This window comes from Crocodylus porosus, unplaced genomic scaffold (assembly GCF_001723895.1).
Source record: "Crocodylus porosus isolate Cpor-Errol unplaced genomic scaffold, CroPor_comp1, whole genome shotgun sequence".
In the NCBI taxonomy this organism is placed as follows: domain Eukaryota; kingdom Metazoa; phylum Chordata; order Crocodylia; family Crocodylidae; genus Crocodylus; species Crocodylus porosus.
Window position 1 is genome coordinate 72202545 of NW_017728931.1, and position 18426 is coordinate 72220970.

The 18426-nt window shown below is 37.3% G+C and overlaps 1 protein-coding gene across 1 annotated transcript in view; it reads right to left on the reverse strand.

Annotated features, from left to right (window-relative positions):
- Positions 1–1092: 1092 nt before the first annotated feature.
- Positions 1093–18426, reverse strand: part of OTOGL (otogelin like) — a 170165-nt gene continuing 152831 nt past the window's right edge. The window contains exons 52-57 of the mRNA XM_019543930.1: positions 13815–13993; positions 13529–13633; positions 11116–11235; positions 9293–9338; positions 5241–5320; positions 1093–3798 (exon numbers count right to left, since the gene is read on the reverse strand). Coding sequence (XP_019399475.1) covers positions 3598–3798; positions 5241–5320; positions 9293–9338; positions 11116–11235; positions 13529–13633; positions 13815–13993 — 731 coding nt within the window. The 3' untranslated portion in view covers positions 1093–3597. The remainder of the gene's footprint in view (positions 3799–5240; positions 5321–9292; positions 9339–11115; positions 11236–13528; positions 13634–13814; positions 13994–18426) is intronic.

Here is an 18426-nt window from a genome sequence, read left to right on the forward strand (position 1 = left end):
GGAGAAGGAAAGAGAAAAGACAGAGCAGGATGACATTGTACAAAACTGACACATAATAAACATACTAGTGGGCATTAGGTAGATTTAGTTAACCAAAATTACAGAAGGCCAAAAGGAAGAGTTCTAGACTAGTTCAGCTAGACTGGTATAGCCACACAGCATGAGGCTACTAGATTAAACCCAAGACTGTAAACCCCAAGACTGAAAACTAAAGACACAAATTCTGTCCATCAGCAGCAGATGTCTTGACTTTATGGTATCAGAGCAAAGATATAAGGAGCCAAATGTTGCAAACATAGCACATTCACATTTGAGATGGGAATCAGATTCTGAATGGATGTACCTAATACTGAAAAACATTACTTGAATCCCTCAAAAGAAGAAACAACAGCTTTACTTCTGTAAATAGGATCTACCTTGTACAAAATGAAATGGAGTATGAACCCCCTTATGTTTTATTATAAACAAACAGAATTCCATGGCACACAGCATTAGTTTGAGGTTTTAAAAAGCCCTAATAGAACAATAGAAATGCAACAACATATAAAATAATCAACCTTTAAAATAACAGTACAATAAGTCATATGAATACAGGAAGAGAACTGTTGGTCACAAATAACTGTGCTTCCAATAAATATATAAAAATTAACACATTTAATGGAACAAAATCCTATGCCATATTTTTACTTTTCATATTTCCTTAGTATAATATGCAAAGATTTCCTTATGCAAAGACTCTGAATGCCCACAAGTTAACAGACTGAAGAAAGAACAGAAATCTTATGTTTCACTACAGGCTCATCAAAATCTGATGAACCTCTTAAAATCTCTAAGGGTAGATTCCAAAGACCGCAAATGTTTGCATGGCTGATATCTTGATTCTACTCCTACTAGATTTCATGTGGGTGATTCTGCCTAAAGTAATCCCATTATATGTCTTTGTGAAACTAAACAATAAAAAAAAGCTTCAAATGCCTGCAATTCCAGGGCAGTAAGACTTTCTGCTATAGTTAATGCTTATAGGACTCTGTTAATCACTTAAGACTGGTACTGTACATTTAACTAGTCAGCATTAATTCATTGTAATCCAAATAATCCTTCAAAATAATATTTATTGATTTCTTTTTAATTATACATACAGTGCTAAATGTTACAAAACAATTTGCTTACAAATAATATAATTTCCATTTCAATCAAAATCCATCAAACATTCCATGATTTATATTTAATATTTCATACTATATTTAACTTGCTTAATTTTGTCTGTTTTTTTTAAATACCAAATACATTAACAAATGTTGGCCCATATTTTCTTAATGTAAATAATATTCTTGTCTTTATTTTAGACCAAACCCTTAAAAAAATATTTTTTCTTTGAATATTTCTTTTTCCAGTACACTATGGTATTATGCAGACCTTTAGGACAGGCCAGTGAATGAAACTGTTATAATTACAGCCAGGATTCGTACAACATTAGGAAAACATATTTAGGTTATAAGTTCTACCTAGACTAACTTGAAGCAGCTCTCGCACAAATTAACAGTTTGTCAAAGTTCTACACAATGTATTAAAAAAGCAACGAGTAGATTAATATTATTTCTTTATAATATTGATTCAATAGTTTACTAATAACTAGTCTCACAATATTTTAAATTATTAAACCACCTCCATTTTTTGCTATAGCAATCATTTAACATAATTAATTACTGACATAAAGAAAATCTCATGAATAAATAGCAATTGATTTTATGTCTGTATATACATTATTTTTCTCCACGATCAATCATTTTAGGTTTCAGCACAAAGTGGTGAGGAATGCAAAATAGCCTTAAATACATCTCTTTTTCATTTTTATATTGATGATTTCTCACTATAAAAATAATATAACAATCCAACCTCTTATTTTATTCATGGAAAAATTCCCATCAATTTCAATAGGGCTAAGAATTCAGCCAATGAGTTTATAGGGCAATCTACTCCTAGACAAAGTTAGCTCTCTTATTTTTAATATGGCAATAAATATTCCATGGCTAAGAAAATGGAAAATACATTTGCTGCTTAGAATACAAGACTATGTGTAACATAGTCCATGCTTTTATTTAATTTAACTGCTTACTAAACCACCCACAAACTATCCTTTCCCAGACTCCATATGATAGAACTCAGATTAAAGCAATGCGTCCATCCTTAATATTTTTTTTAAAAATCTTGACATTTAGTTCATTTAAAAATACTGAATATAAAGATTTCTGTCCATTAAACAAAGGATAAAACCCAACTAAAATATCTAAAAGGTACATTCTTTGATTTATTATCAGAAGTGAAAATAGATTAATGGAATCTCATCTGACACTTCAATAGGTCAGTAAATAGCCAATTTCTCCTCTGATTGATTATAGGAACCAAAAAATCAATGTGAAGTTATAAGCCTGCTCTCCACAGCAAATCTTTAGATATTTATAACAATTGTGACAAAGTCAGATCCCTCTAGTTCCTTCTGACTAATTACAATAATCAAAGCTATGGGGTATTAAAAAAAGCAAAATGCTATATATGTAATAGTACATTAGTATTTATGTCAAGGATTTTTAAAGCATACAAAAAAAAAAAGGGGCAGTCAGAAAGTTACTCCGACCATGTCTCAGACATTCAGTTTCTTCAGGATTTTTCTCCCAGAATAAAAATGGCCACACCAAGAAAAAAATAATTGGGAACAACCAAGGTTAAATCACCCCCAGGAGATTTTCTCCTGACAGAGCAAATGTTTATGCAAGTTCTTTTCTGAAAGAAGCCACAGCACAGTCCTCCATTATCCGAGGAGGCTTTGCTCCCAGCAACCCCTGCCATGGATGCAATATGTTGCTTGCTGGACTCTGCTGCTCTAAATGAGCAGGAAACAGAACACACCCTCTTCACAATTCCCACACTGAGCTGTAGGGAGATGCAGGCAATCTGGGCTCTCCAATCTGAGCTGCTCTGTGCACTGCTGCCATTCTGTCTCCAGGCAGATTGAGGGAGCCTGTAGAGCACACCGAGATATGCACATAGGGTCCCCCTGGCTACACAGCATGATCACTGTCAGCTCTCTGCTCTTCCAGGGTTCAGCATTCAAATGCTGGTTCAGGCAACTCTGGGTAAGTTTGTCTACCAGGAGAACAAGCCTGGGAGAATTGTCCCAGATTATCTGAATGTGGGTATGAGGCCTCAGTGGATTTCAATTCAAGCAGGTTCTAGTCATTATGTAATTCCTAAGGGAACTACCACGAAGATAAAAGGAATTTTTTTTCACAAAAATTAACTTCTGAGCAAGGTAAGGATGATCCAACACAACCAATCTCTTTTTTTCTCTTTTTAAAGCAATCTAATAATTTTCCTTTTGAAGTTACTGAAGTAAATAACTGACACCTTAGCACCTTGAGATGAAGCAGAAATGCGTCCATTTGCCAATATATGAAACTGTTCTTGCCATTATAGTTATACAATTTCTACTAAACTTGCTAAGAAATCATGTTGGCTGAAACACTTGGCTAGAACATTTTTTGCAGTGGCAGGAAACCAACTTCAATTCAATATGAAAATACACGTACGTGGAAATGATCAGTTCCAGTGGCATGAACAGTCTGTAGGCTCTTGTATGACATATATAATTTCAGTGCCATTTCCTGAGCAGTAAAGTGGCACAGTCAGATTCCGTACTCCATTTTCACGACAACACTTACAGAATCTTAAATGGCTATCAATATTGACATTAAAAATTGTTGCAGAGGGACATTTCCCATCACAAGAAGCCACATTTATCTGTCAGTGAAAGAAAGATTGACATGGTCAGATCTCTCACATTTTATTTCCACAATGGAATAAAAAAATATCAAAATCAGCTGTAATTAGAATCTGTTTCTACATTTTAAAATACCTTGCTTATATTTCATTATGTTACCTTGCTAAAATAATTCGAAAGATACCTAAACTGAATCATATGGTAAAAGGTTTAAGTTGAGGTGAATTTCTTTGTCCTCATTTTGTTCTGTCTTTTGAATTAAATTTATTTCAAAGTCTTTTTTTTTTTTTTTTTTAATATCTGGTATCATACATACAGTCAGTTTTCAAAATGGGAAGTAGACAAGAGAGTCAGTCTTGTAGCAAGGGTATTACCAGTGATGCATTGGCTCTGCATGCCCTGGCACTGCCCTGGGCACCAATTTGGTGGGTACCAATAAAAAGTGGCTGCTACCAGCAGCTGTGTGATCAAGGCAGCAACCAGAAGTCACCTCTGCTCCTGCACACCGACTAGGTGCCCAGCTGCATCCCTAAACTTTTGAGTGGGATGCCCCTGATATTTATGTTGGGACTAGTGTATATCCATGGACCAACCCCATTTGTGACACTGCATGGGATCTGGCTTGGAGCAAACCCATGGCACTCACCCATACCATAGGGCCAAAAGGCTGGGCATCACTGTTCTAGATCACTAGTAAATATATTTAAACACTGGACCTATAATGGAAACTTGAAGCACTTCACACGTCAACCTTTTGCCATGACAAAAAGTGACCATTTGATTCTATTATTTTCTTTACCTCCTACTCACTACCTGGTTGATCACAAAACCTTACTCTCACCCTACCACTACTTAAGCTTTTCAACGGATTTTTTGTGGCATTTTGTCAAAGACCTTTTGCAAATTTAAACCAATTATGTTAACTGGTTCTCCTTTATCCACACCTTATTGACATTGCATACAAAACAGACTTTATATATGGAACATCACTAAAGCAGAGGTCAGATATCTTAAATTATCTTCATAAAGAAGATTATCACCGTGTTATGCAGAGATATATTATGAGAAAGAAAGGGTATTTAATATAATTGAGGTCCTTAAGGAGGAATGTGGTGGTATTCCCATCATGTGTAAATGGTAACATTTTCTTCTTCTTTTAGAGTGGGAGGTTTTTTCATGATGAAGAGGTCAATGGCTTTTGTCAGTGGTAGGCAATTATATTGTGTGCTTTTCATTTGGAGACAGATGTTATTTCATGTAGGGGGGGTTGGCATTTCTGCCACAGAGGCAGGAACAATTAATTTTTACTTACACTGACAAGTAGAATAACATTCTCAGAGTTATGAGAAGATTACAGCATTTTGGGTGAATTCTGATAGCTGTAATCCTCATTTAATATGTGACTTTCTTGGCTAGTTGAAGCTTACCATGAAGCAGAAAGGATGCAGTTTTATATACTTACTGGGGTTTGACTTATACAGTCATTTTTTCTTATAGTTGTTCTCACCGTCACTTTCTGGCAAATTCTTTCCTCTTTTTTGCCTAAGAAAACATAGAAAATGTTGATTCATTAAATATACATTCTGCTCTGTATTTGTTCATTAATAAGAAAGGAACATTCACAGAATTATAATAGCTAAATAGTTATATTTTAATTTAATTATACAGTGAATGTATTATTTCCATACCCAAATCATACATTCTAGCAAATGTTCACCATTAGCTCTTAAGTACTTGAATATGTAATATATATTCATATTTAATACATTGATATCATATAGCTGTTAAATGTTCCCTGAAAAAAATCTAGACTTTTAAACTAGGGAATAATCAGGATATAACAGTCCCAGGAACCTTTAAAGAGGTGGTAAATGTTGAAATGTCATCATGATTTTCTATTTAGTGTAAGATGCTCTTGTTGATTAAACATACATGACAACATATTTAATCAGCAAACAGAAAAGGGTAATATACAGTATTTCAAGGCTGAATATACAAACATAATTAACACTAGCTTGCATTTTCAGTGTTAATACTGTTGAGTTCTATTAAATATTGAAAATAAATATGATTTTATAAACATTTCTGGAACCTAATGCCATGAGGAAGTAAAAATCCTTAAACCTGAAGTGTATTCTGCATGTACTATGTAAAGAAAATTATACAGATTTAAAAGACTGTCTGTTAGAGTGGTCTGACAGAGCTTCAAGATGGGATGAAACAGTAAATACATATTTATTTTGCATGTGGTGCATGCACAAGTCCCAGAGCTGGAGCTGATTAGGTTACATCTGGGGTAAATAAATTCACATAGAAATTAATGCTACAATAACATTTTAAAGGGTTTTGTGGATTTTTGTGGATGTGTCTTCTTGCGTTTGAAAAGCAAAACTATCCAAGTAGGAAGGACACTTGCAACACTGAAGAGCTACAAATCAGAGTACTGAACCATATGTAAAAGTTATACAAAACCTACATGCCACAGTAAATGAGATAGCTATGTCTTTTCATTATATACATTATACAACACCAATTTAATAATCTATTTCCAAATAATTGCTAACTATGTTCCTACATAGTCATTTTGTATTTCCAGCATTAAATTAAGACCTCCCAAAGGAGTCCTTTTTCATCCTCAACTCATTCCCTGTGTTCCACGGAAATCAGCAAGTGCTAAGGAACCCAGCAAGTAAGATCCACCAATACTGAATAACCCACTGTAACATGTTACAGGAGCCATACCTCCAGTGTTACATGTGCATTGGGAGCATCTTACTACTGAAGCCAACCTACTTAACACAGGATGAAATACATATACAGACTGACTGTTACTGTCCTTATGGACTCTGATATAAAAGAGAGTACTACAGAACTCTTCTGACTAGTGCACCATCTTTACTTACTCAGCTTTTTGAGCATTACTCAAGTAGTCCCTCTGAGTGTCAATATATTATAGGCATATAGATTATTGACGGTTGTTATATGACATTGCTGTTTATAAATGTTATTGACCTGTCATAAAAACTCCAAAATACTTTGTATTTAGAAACAAAGAGCATTCTTTATTCTTTCCCCCTTTCAATTCCTTTTAAAGCGAGCTGCTTGAAAATAATATCCGTGTTGAATACCAGTTGTGCTTGGTTTGCTATTCCTTACCAAAATCAAAAAAGGGTTGAAATTAATCATAGCTTTCTGAGATGTCAGTGATGATAAAATGGGGAATAATCATCACAAAACATCAACTGCTCTTTAAGTTCTCCTCAATTTTTTTCTTAGTAGTATCTATCTATAAGATTTAACTTTCTTTTCTTTCCATTTAAAAAAAGTGACAGATGTGAAAAACAAAATATTGTATAAATCCTTGTCTTCTAAATATAGTCTCCGCAATAAAATCCACTATTTTTTTAAAAAGTTTCTGCCATGGATTTCCCTACAGACTTGCAATAGAACTTGGGTCATTTGGTAATAATAGTTCAAGATGATTATATTTGTAAAAGCACCATTTTTATGATAATTATTTTACTATAAATAAGCAGCTATTAAAAAGAAGTGGGGGAAAAAAGGATCTTCAGCAAGATGATCTAACCATTAAATGTGCCTAAACCTAAAAGGTGCTGAGCAATTGAATCCTATGAAAGGAAAAAATCAATGCTCTATGGGAAGCCAACAGAAGAGCAACATCTCTCAGGATCAGGTCCCATGCCAGCATCAATGTGATACCGTTTATATTGAACTGATAATCATATATAGAAGTCTCTATCTATAAACAATGCTTACAATATTTAAAAAGAAAATACATTATTAAAAATAATACCTGGTTCACAATTAATACTATCAGTAGAGACTACTGGGCTAATGGCAAAGGGTAATACACCCATTCCAGAACCTGGCAGAATTATTAGGAATATAAGTTTCTTGTGAAATAAACATTTTTACATAAATGACATTTCATTAATTCTTACACTGCCAACTGCAATTTTTCTTTTTATAAGAACTGATGAGCATTCCTGTTTTATTATCCAAATTTAGAAATTCTGTGGCTACTAAGAGTTCTCACTGGTGACTCCCTACTTTCCTGGTTAAAGCAAAACCATGAAGATATTTCCATGTATACCAAACTTTTATAATATGTATCTTATAACTATGGCAAGGTAAGAATTAAATACATGAACTTACTTTGCATGCATTTAATCAAGCTCTTTTCAAAAGGATTACTTGTTCCCATTACAACCCCAAGGTGTTGCAAAGCTCTATTTTTAAATTGTCTTTTTAACTGCTTTACCACAGGGCACATGCTTTTAGTTTAAAAAAAAAAACAAAATAAAATAAATAAAAATAGCATGTATGTATTGTGCTTTTTTATTTTTAGCAGCCACCTCAGCAAATATTTCTGAAGTATAACAATGCCTTTCCTGAGGCCACAAAACATTGTGAAAGCTAAATCTTTCCTGATATTGCAAGACGCAGAAAATATTTGTAGTCATCAGTACTTTAGTCTAATTTTCTAAATGAAACCCACCTCATTTATATGGACTTCAGTGAATTATTCTTCAGCTTTGCTTTTCTAACTCATAAATGAATGACCCTTTTGAAAGACCTGCCCAAATATTTTAATTCTGGTGAAAAGGGGGAAAAAAAGAGGGAGTGATAACTTGTGGTTTCCAATCATCTCTATTCTTGAAATTTCTTAGGAACTCTTTCTGCAGGAGTTTCATTTTATGCAGTTTACCATTCCCAAACTGAACAACCACCATCTTTCTTAGCTCATAATTGCAGATAGGCGGATTCTGTTTTCAAAAGTTTGTTCTGTTTTTAAACATCAGTAAATTAAAGCAGAATCTGCCACATGACTTAAATTATAATTCATTACTAATGTTTCAGACTTGCACATCATAAACTACCAATCTTCAGCTCAAAAGCAGTCTCCATTTTGTATAGAATTATGCCTTTTGTTACCATCAATAATTGTCTGTTCAATGCTCTGCAACTCCTTATTTTGGGTTTAAATATAATTTTCTAGGGTGGAAAGAGTTAACTTTTTAATCTGAAAAGTAATGTATTTCACTACCCTTGCCCTAGAAAGCATATGAAAACAAACCAGAAAAAACCCATAATTACAGAGATTTGTTTCAAAATATCATCAAATTAGGTATCAGTTTTAGAAATTTTGTTCAGCACATTTATAATGAAAATTAAATGAGTGTTGTTTTAGAGTAATCCTAACAATAATGAATCATTTCATTATTTCAAATGAGATTACTTTTCATCTTCCTCAGGCTGTTTTTGGAGAGATTTGGTTATACTCCAGAAGGATAAGGTTAAAAATCACCATGTCAGCAGCCATATGAAGCAAGACCTTTCAATAAATAGCTGTTAAAAAAGAACTATCACATTTGTGCTTGATTTGGGAACGGCATGCTTTTTTCTTCCTTATGACCCAGCCACTGAGGTTAAAAAACACAGCTCTCCAAAACCAAAGCCAAACTAGCATGTAGTGCAGCCTTCTTCACTTACAGGTCTTGCAGCAGCCATCATTATAAGTCTGTACAGTGCCTCCATTCTAGAAAAAGAAGAGGAAAATATATCAAAAAAGACTGTGCCCAATGCAATACCCTATTATATCTGAATAGGTTTAGGATATGAATTGCCAGATCTCCAGCTGGTGTAGACTGGCACCTCATCAAAAATGAATCAATTGAGTTGCACAGATTTACACCATTAGAGAATATGGATTAAAAATCTCAGAACTGTTTTAAAATGTAATAGCTGACAATGAGCTTGTTGTTATGACTGTGCTTATCTCAACTGGCTTCCCTTGAATCAACAGAACAGTCATTTTTCATAAATATTATCATCATTTCCCCATCCTCAGGAGCTACTGGGACATTTTAAAAGTTCAGTGTACTAATATAACATGTTTACTGCAAATTAAGAAGGGATTTATATTGCTTATGTACTACAGAAACTAGCAGACTATAGCTAGTTCTGTATAGCTACAGACAGAGAGCTCTTTACAACAAAGTCTCTTTAATTTTGTAATTTGTAATGTATATATTCTGATTCGTCAGTTCATACACATTTCCTTTCCTTTACTGTAATTAATGTTTGTTAGAGTTTTCTTCTCAAACAGTACGTAAGCAGGAGTGAAGAAAGTACAACATGAGGAAGTTTTAATGAAAAAGGGATTTCCCTTACCTGATACAGGCATATACAAAAACTTCATTGCTCCCTCTTATTACATATACAGAAATTACAAATTGAGCGGCAGCAGCATGGTACTTTAGTAAAAATAATATACAAAAGATAACAAAACTTCTTATTTGCATTATACCCCATAAGTATGGTTTTTCTGTACCATTACAGGAAAATCATAACACATGTTCATCAATGTTTATAAGTGTGCTAAAAAGTTACCTTAAATCTTTGTTAAATCCTAAATTAATTTGACCTGCTCTCCAAAACTGGCTCTCATTTAAAGTTAATGCTTAGTGTTTCTGAATGTAAGATCAGACAGATTCTGGAAGCTAATTCATGAAAATCTGGATTGTTGTTACAGATTAAAACGTGATGACAAGGTTTTGACAATAAGCAGAAGTTTTCGGCACAGTGCCAAAGGATAAGCACAGTTCAATTTCTGATGCAATTTTTAATTTGGGATTAGAAGAAATTAGCATCAAAAATGCACCAAAAATACAAAAATAATTCTGTATGGTAAAAATTAAAGCTGAAAACAAGTATTCTTTAAACAAAAAAGGACAAGTATGAAATACTCAAATTATCTGAACCACAGTTCTTTGGTTTATAGACTTTACATTTTAGGTAGGTATACGCAAGTAATTTATAATCTTCACAAAGCAGAGCTGCTTGTTATACAGAGATCCCAAAGTCTTCAGGCACCTTGGCAGGTTTCTAATCCTTGCTCAATTTAAGGAATTTTGAAACTATGCCACCGTTATCTGCAGTTTCAAAGCTGCTTGAGCTGGACTACTTGGTTTATAAACTCTGAAAACTGTGGGCCCTCAGCATTAAAATAAGGAGTATTGAAGCAGCTACCTATACAAAAAAAATGCATCAGGCTTGATACAGATTAAACAAAATCCTAACAGCAAACTTTACTAGGATTATATGATATAAATCAAACAAACAAAAATATAAACCATAAAACCATGAACGACTCATTTAAAGGTTTATATTTGTTTTGCTTTTTTCTACTTACCAACATATTTTCTAGATTAATCATTCTATGGAAATTGCAATATGCATGTCAGACCTGAAGAGAAGACCAAGCTCCAAAGCAAAAGATTCATCATTATAATTTGCCATCACACACTACAAACCTTTGTACATTCAGTCTCATTAAAGGGAGGACAGGCAACACTAGATCCCAGTATCACTGCACCTGCATCCATCTTTGCACACTTATATTTAGTACAGTTGGAGTTCCAGGTGCTCCCCTCCTATAAAAAACCCAACAGAGTAGACAAAATGTTACAGTAGCCCTTATGGGCACAGACAGAAGTGGCATTTTTGAATGATCTGGCCCCTGGAAGCACTCTACAGCCATGTCATAACACACATGCATGGCTGCAGAGTGCTTTTAAAATGACCGATGGTATGAAAAATTAACCTGGTTAAATCAGATATCACATTAAGATGCTCAAAAGCAGAGTACCTTAGGAAACTTGTGTTCCCTCCAGGATTAATTTTTTGCATGGGGGTGGGGCTGGCCTAATGCTACCAGCACAGTCCTGCCCCACCAACAGCTGTCAGGGGCAGGGAGGGCAATGGAGAAGGAACTCCTGGCTGCTGAATGTCCAGAGTTGAGGAGGAAGGTGTGGGGGAGAATGGAGTTCCCTTACCTCACAGGTACCCCTCCCTCCTGGCTGTGATATTCAGGGAGGCTTGTGGGGGGATGTACCTGCACGGTGAGGGGCTCCATTCTCCCCCAGGCTGCCGGAGTGCCCCCAACCTGCTGGCCGGAGCTGGTGCAAGCTAGCTCCAGTATCCCCTCCTTGCCGGCCCAACAGCTGAATGTCTGTTGGTCGGGGAGGGGGTTCTAACATCTGTCTGCACCCTATGTGTCTCAGTATACTGTGGCTATGAAGGCACTAGGTCCACTACAGATGTGATCAAAAGCTTTAGTCAATGGAAAGGCCCTTAAGAGTCAAACTGCATGTCTTTCCAGGGTGGTAAAGAGACATGACAAATCTTCCCTATTTTCCTTCTTTTCTTTAAATAACTAGAATTTGCAAAAAGTGAGAGTTCAACCTCCCATTAGCAGGTCATTTCACTTCCCACATAACAGGAAAGGGAGCAAGTGATCATGACTTCGGTAATATTCCTACCAATGTACTAGTCTGCAGGGCTAACAACCACATTTATCTTTGTGGAAAAATACAATCAGTAAGGTAAATGCTGTTAATAGCTTCACACAAAATTTAACTCAATCTAAAATGAGACAGATACAAATAAGTATTAATTTTATATTATCACATGTAAGTTCTTAAACAATCCCTAACTGCTTTACAGCTGTTCTGAAAGCTACACACACTGTGGCCCCCTCTATATGCTGCATTTATTGTGCAATTATGTTGCTAATTGAGCAATCAATTTAAACTGGCTACATGTGAAATTTAAGTATCATGCCTTAAAAAGTTCTAATCACCTATAAAGTTATTGCTTAAAAATGTGTAATAACTTTATAGCCTGTTTCTATCCAGCTTTAATTTGCATGTGTAGGCAGTCCTGCAGCTGGGAGACCGCAGGTGCTGTGATCTCCCATCTACTAAGGAGCACAACACACCTCCAGAAGAATGCAGCCTCTCAGCTGCAGGGCTGCAAGGGCACTCCAGGCAACAGCTAAGAGATTTCAGCTCCTGGGATCTCGCAGCCATTGTGAACTCCCAGCTGAGGGGCACTCCTCTCCCCCTCCACTGCTAGTTGGGAGACCACAGCAGTACCCCCAAGATGAAGGGGCTAAGTCTCACAACTGATGGGGCCCTCAGCCCCAGCTGTGCCCCACATGTGGTGCAGCTGGGACCAAAAGCCCCATGAGGCATGGAACACTCCATCCTGACTGCACGTGGTCCCCCAACTATGGGAGCTTGCTTCTTGCTGGTTCAGGGGAAGCCCAGGATCGGGTTTCCCCTACGCCTGAAATAAGGTGCAATTGGATCTAATGTGCAATCCCATAATCACACCTTCTGTGGCATGGCAGGAAGCACAACTATGTGGAAAATGGATTAGATCCCATTGTGCCTTTACCTGCACTTGTACGGAGGGCCAAGCAGTACAAGTGTCACTAACATTGGTTGCTGGCAATCAGCCATTATGTTAGGCTTCGAGCCTTCTTGATCATAAAAATGTAATGGTAACAACTGTTTCTCTCCTCTTTCTGCAAGCCATACTGCCAAATGTGGGTACATTTAAACATGCAAAAACTCTCCTAAACAAAGTCCGTCCATCAGTATTACTTCCTGTGTCCTAGGGAGCTTGGTATTAGGAAGTGCTTAGCCCCCTAGCTTAAGTTGTGGATGCTTTGCACTGCTGAAAGTCAGGCACTACAGTCAGGGTTTTTTCGCTCTCAACTATTTTCCAGCTGACAGAATGAAAAAGGAGTCACATGATTAAACCAAAAAAATGGTGAAAATAAGTTCTCATACTATTGCCACCAAATAGATTCCTGTCAGAAACCAGAGTAAAGCCATGTGCTATTGATACTATTTGTTACAGCTGCCCAAGAGTACTTACTTCATATATAGCTACTGTTCCATTCTCAGAATAAAAAGGACATGACACATTTCGACAAGTGCCACAACAAGTATGATGACTGGAAGAAGGGATGTATATTTGATGCTAGTAAAAGAAAAGAAAAAAATACCTTTAATTTTGTTAACATGCAGGTGACTAATTACAAGTTGGTGTGTTCTTTCCTTGTCTGTATTCTCTCTCAGCAGAAATTATCCCAACACAGAAAGTTTGGATCTGAAAGTTCTGTTCATAAATTACAGCATTAATAAGTTTTAAAAATACTCACAGCCTCACATTGCTGAGAACAGTTCACCACTGTAAAATCCATAGCATGATATCCTGTGTTATGATCTTTTTCTTGTAAACACTGTACTGTGTAACAAAGATCTCCATCCAAATACTGAATCATAAATTGCCCAGGATTTAACAAAGTTACTTCTTGAAACACACATACATCTTCTTTTTCTAATTTAGAAGGAAAAGAAAAGAAAGAAATGGGCCATCAGGAACATGTTTTCTATTAAATTAACAAGACTGCTTACAAAAAAACTTCACTTGGGCCAGTTTGCCCACTTCATAAAAGTTATAAAAGTTTCTTCTGCAGATAGCACACCTTCAATTAAGCCCATACATAACTTCCAATCCAATTCCATTAATTTGTATAAACTTCCATAGGAAGTAAAAACAGTGAAGAACTTGCTTTCTAAACAAGAATCATGCTACACATGGATATATGAAGGGCTTCATGACCAGAAGAAACTCAGTTATTTCCAAGTATTTGGTGCATTCCTCAGAGCACAACCATGAATGAGACGGACACTAGGAAAGATTTTAAGTAGAATATGGCTTGGTATACACCCGCCATCTCATGCACCGAACATTTAACCAGCAGCAAATGGAGGATAGAACCAATAGCTTAAGGTGGAGCCAACAGCTACCAGACTATTATCTTAGAACTCAGCTCAATTTTGGATAAAAAGTACCGTTGAAGAACTATTGAAGCATTTCAGTCTCTAGGACTTCAATTGTTCCCTTCTCCATGGGTGACTGCTGCCCTCCACCCCGCCGAGGCCAGTCCCACCAACCAGTGGGGGGTCCCCACCAGAAGATCGCTACAGTCACTTCTGAAAGTAAGCACCAACCACTCCTACAAGCAGCTGCAGTGATCGCCTGGCACTTGCAGGCAGGGCACCAGCACTCTCACCTGCCCACCCTCCCCTCCCGCCCACTGCCTAAGTGGCAAGTACAGTTAGTCAGGGTGCACTGATGCTCTACACAGTGCCACTGCCCTTCTCCTTCCAACTGCAAGGTTCACCAGCAAGTCTTATTTAAATCCAGGAGATGTACCTATTAACCCTGCATTGGACACATACTACTAGTGGTGACAACCTGAACCTCCCCAAAGAAAGACAGACAAGGAGACTTGTATTCTTCATCCCAGCTTCCACAATGGTGTGAGGGAAGCAAATAAATTCAGACCACTGCCAATTTGACCTAACAAGAAAAGATTCCCTTTTAATCCCCCCCAAAAAGCAATAGGCTCAACACACACCACCTTGAAAACAAAGCTTTCTTCACTGTCCTTTTATTTATTAGGTAGCGATACTGCCAAACAGTGAAGCCAATCTGTGTGTAAATGGAGCAAACTTCAAGCAGAAGCTGGGATTGCATAACAACCTGAAAAGAACTGGCAGAATGGTGGTTGCTAGAGCAGCACTCCTTAGTGGCCAGAGTAGTGGTCCCCAGCATCACACTCTAGCAGCTCTCCCCAGCACTTCCTTCTTTAGCTGGCATAGCTAGTAGAGCCCCAAAACGGCAACACTGGCCTAGGTATCCTCCAGGGAGCAAGGGAGGTAGAAAAAGTTTAAGGATCTTGGAGCATAAATTGCGCTTTCATGAGTTCTCACAGTGGAAGGCACAGACCCAGGCAGGGACCATTGTATCATGGAAGTAAACCTGTGGCTGAGATGGTGTTAATGTGAAGCCTTTGGACTATTTAATAACGAACAGGTGTTCTGTGGAGGCGGACTGCTATCAAGAAATGGGATCCATCTAACTAGAATTGAAAAGAGCATCTTTTAGCATCAACTGGCCAACCTAGTAAGGAGGGCTTTAAACTAGGTTCCATGGGGGTTGGTGAAAGGACTAAAAGAAGCAGATCAACTCTGGGAAAGGGCCAGAGCCGCAGGTCAGCTACAAGTGATGCAAAAGGGAAACATGCAGGTTGGAATGCAAAAGGGTTTGACGTATGTATACAAATGTGAGAAGTCTGGAGAAAAAAGTAAACTGGAAGTCACAGCCTATGAAAAAAACTATCTGATCTGATTGGTATAACATAGACCTGGTGAGATGCATCTTATGGCTGGATGTCAACATTGAAGCCTATGCTTTGTTTCAGAATGATAGGATTGGGAGAAAAGGTGGTGGTGCCACCTCGTATGTAAAAAGCATGTATACGCCTTGTTCCCTGGTTCAGGAGGAGGAAGTTAGCAAATCAGAATGCATCTGAGTTAAGATTAAAGGTAAAAGACAGAGTACTGATATAATGATGGGAATTTCTTATAGGTCACCACCTCAGGAAGAAGATGTAAATGAAGCACTCTTCAAGAAGGTGACCAAATCATCCCAAAGTTATGAGATGGTACTGATGGAAGATTTCAATTGTCCAGACATCTGCTGGAAGAATAATACAGCGAAACAAAATGCCAAGCCAATTCCTAACTTGTGGGGGACAACTTTCTGTTTCCAAAAGGTTGAGGATACAAATAGGGGATTCATCTGCCTTGGATCTTGTCCTGACCAATAGGGAAGAATTGGTGGAAGACATGAAGATGATGAGAAATTTGAAAGGAAGTGATCATAATATGACAGAATTCATGATAGTGAGATGGGGAAAGCACAAGGTCAGCAGAACTATGACACTGGATTTCAGAAAGGCAGATTTCAGCTAGCTTAAGGAGATAGTAGGCATGGTGCCATGGGGAAGGATAAAGGTGCTCAGGAGGGCTGGAAGCTTCTAAAGGGCACAATACAAACAGTTCAGACATGAAGCAAAAGAAGAATGGCAAAAGGCCTATGTGGATGCACAAGAACCTTCTAGGATGTCTCAAATGCAAAAGGAAAGCATGCAGGCAGTGGAAAGATGGGCAGGTCACCAAGGAAGCACACTGGGAAATAGCAAGAACGTAGACGAACAAAATCAAGGCGGCAAAGGTGAAATATGAGATGCACCCAGTGAAAAAGGTTCTGGATAATAACAAAAGATTCTATAAGTATGTAGGCCAGAAAAGAAAGACCAAGGAAGAAGCAGACCTACTGTTAAATAGCCAGGGCAAACTCTTAATAGCAGATGCAGGAGGCAGAGCTACTCAACAGCTACTTTGCCTCAATTTTTACTAAAATGTTAAGTTGCAACTAGATACCTAATAAGAATTATTTGGATAAAGAAGGGAACAAGCTGATGGATGAGATAACAAAATAAACAGTCAGAGAGATTTTGATGGATTTGAATAAACTGAAATCAGCAGGGCCTGATAAATTTCATCCCAGGGAACTCAAGAAACTAGCATAGGAGATCTTGGAGCCTTTGGCAATAATATTTTCAGAATTATGGGAGACAGGTGAGCTACCCAAGGACTGGAAAGGGGTCAGCATAGTGCCTTCTTTAAAACAGGCAAAAAGAGGATCCAAGGAATTATTGGTTGGTTAGCCTCATCTTAATATCCAGGAAATTACTAGAGCATATCCTAAGAAAAGCCATTTTTCAAGCACCCAGAGGAGGGAGTACTGGTTACAAGCAGCCAGCATGGATTTATAAAGTACAGCCTGTCAACCAAACTTGATCATCTTCTTCAACAGGATGACTAGTTAGCTGGATGACAAGAATCCAGCGGATATAGTGTAATCTGCACTTCAGCACAGCAAGACTTTTGATAAAGTCCCATACAACCTTCTTATAAATAAATTGGAGAAATGTGGGCTACAGAGATACCATAAGGTAGATACACAACTGGCTCAATAGCTACAAGCAAAAGGTAATTGTTAAAGGATCCATATCAGAATGGAAGGAGATTTCAAGTGGAGTTCCACAGAGGGCCCACTGCTATTCAACATTTTTATTATCAATGCACATGCTGAAATGGAGAGCTTCTTGAGCAAATCTGCAGACAACATGAAACTAGGAAAGACTATGAACACCTGGAGGACAGGAATGCAATTTGGAAGGATTTTGACAGACTGGAAAGCTGGCCTGGAGCCAAAGGGATGAAGTTCAGTGCTGGCAAATGCAAGGTGCTACACCTCAGGAAAAATAATAGAAAACACAAATATAAAATAGGTGAAACCTGGCTGGGTGGCAGCACTATAGAGAAGGATTTAGGAGTCTTTATAGATCACAGACTCAGTATGAGTCTAGTGTGATGTAGCTGTAAAAAAGACAAAGGCAGTTTTGGAATGCATCAATAGAGGCATTAGGTGCAAAACACAGGAGGTGATAGTACCTCTTTACTCATACTGCTTAGGCTCATCTAGAGTATTGGCTCCACATTTAAAAAAAATGGAGAAGTTAGAGAGGGTCTAGAAATGGGTAACAAAATGATTAAGGGCATGAAAAGCAAGCCATACAAGGAGAGGTTGAAGGAAACAGGCATGTTCAGCTTGCACAAAAGGCAATTAAGAAGGGGCATGATAGCACTCTTCAAATATCTGAAATGTTGCTATAAAGAAGGAAAATCAACTTTCCTGTCTTGCTGCAGAGAGTCAGATGCAGAGCAATAGCGTGAAGTTACAGCAAAGTATGTTTAGATTGAATGTCAGGAAAAACTTCTTCACTGTCAGAATACCAAGGCAGTTTCATAGTTTCTAGGGTCGGAAGGGACCTGAGCAGATCATCTAGTCCG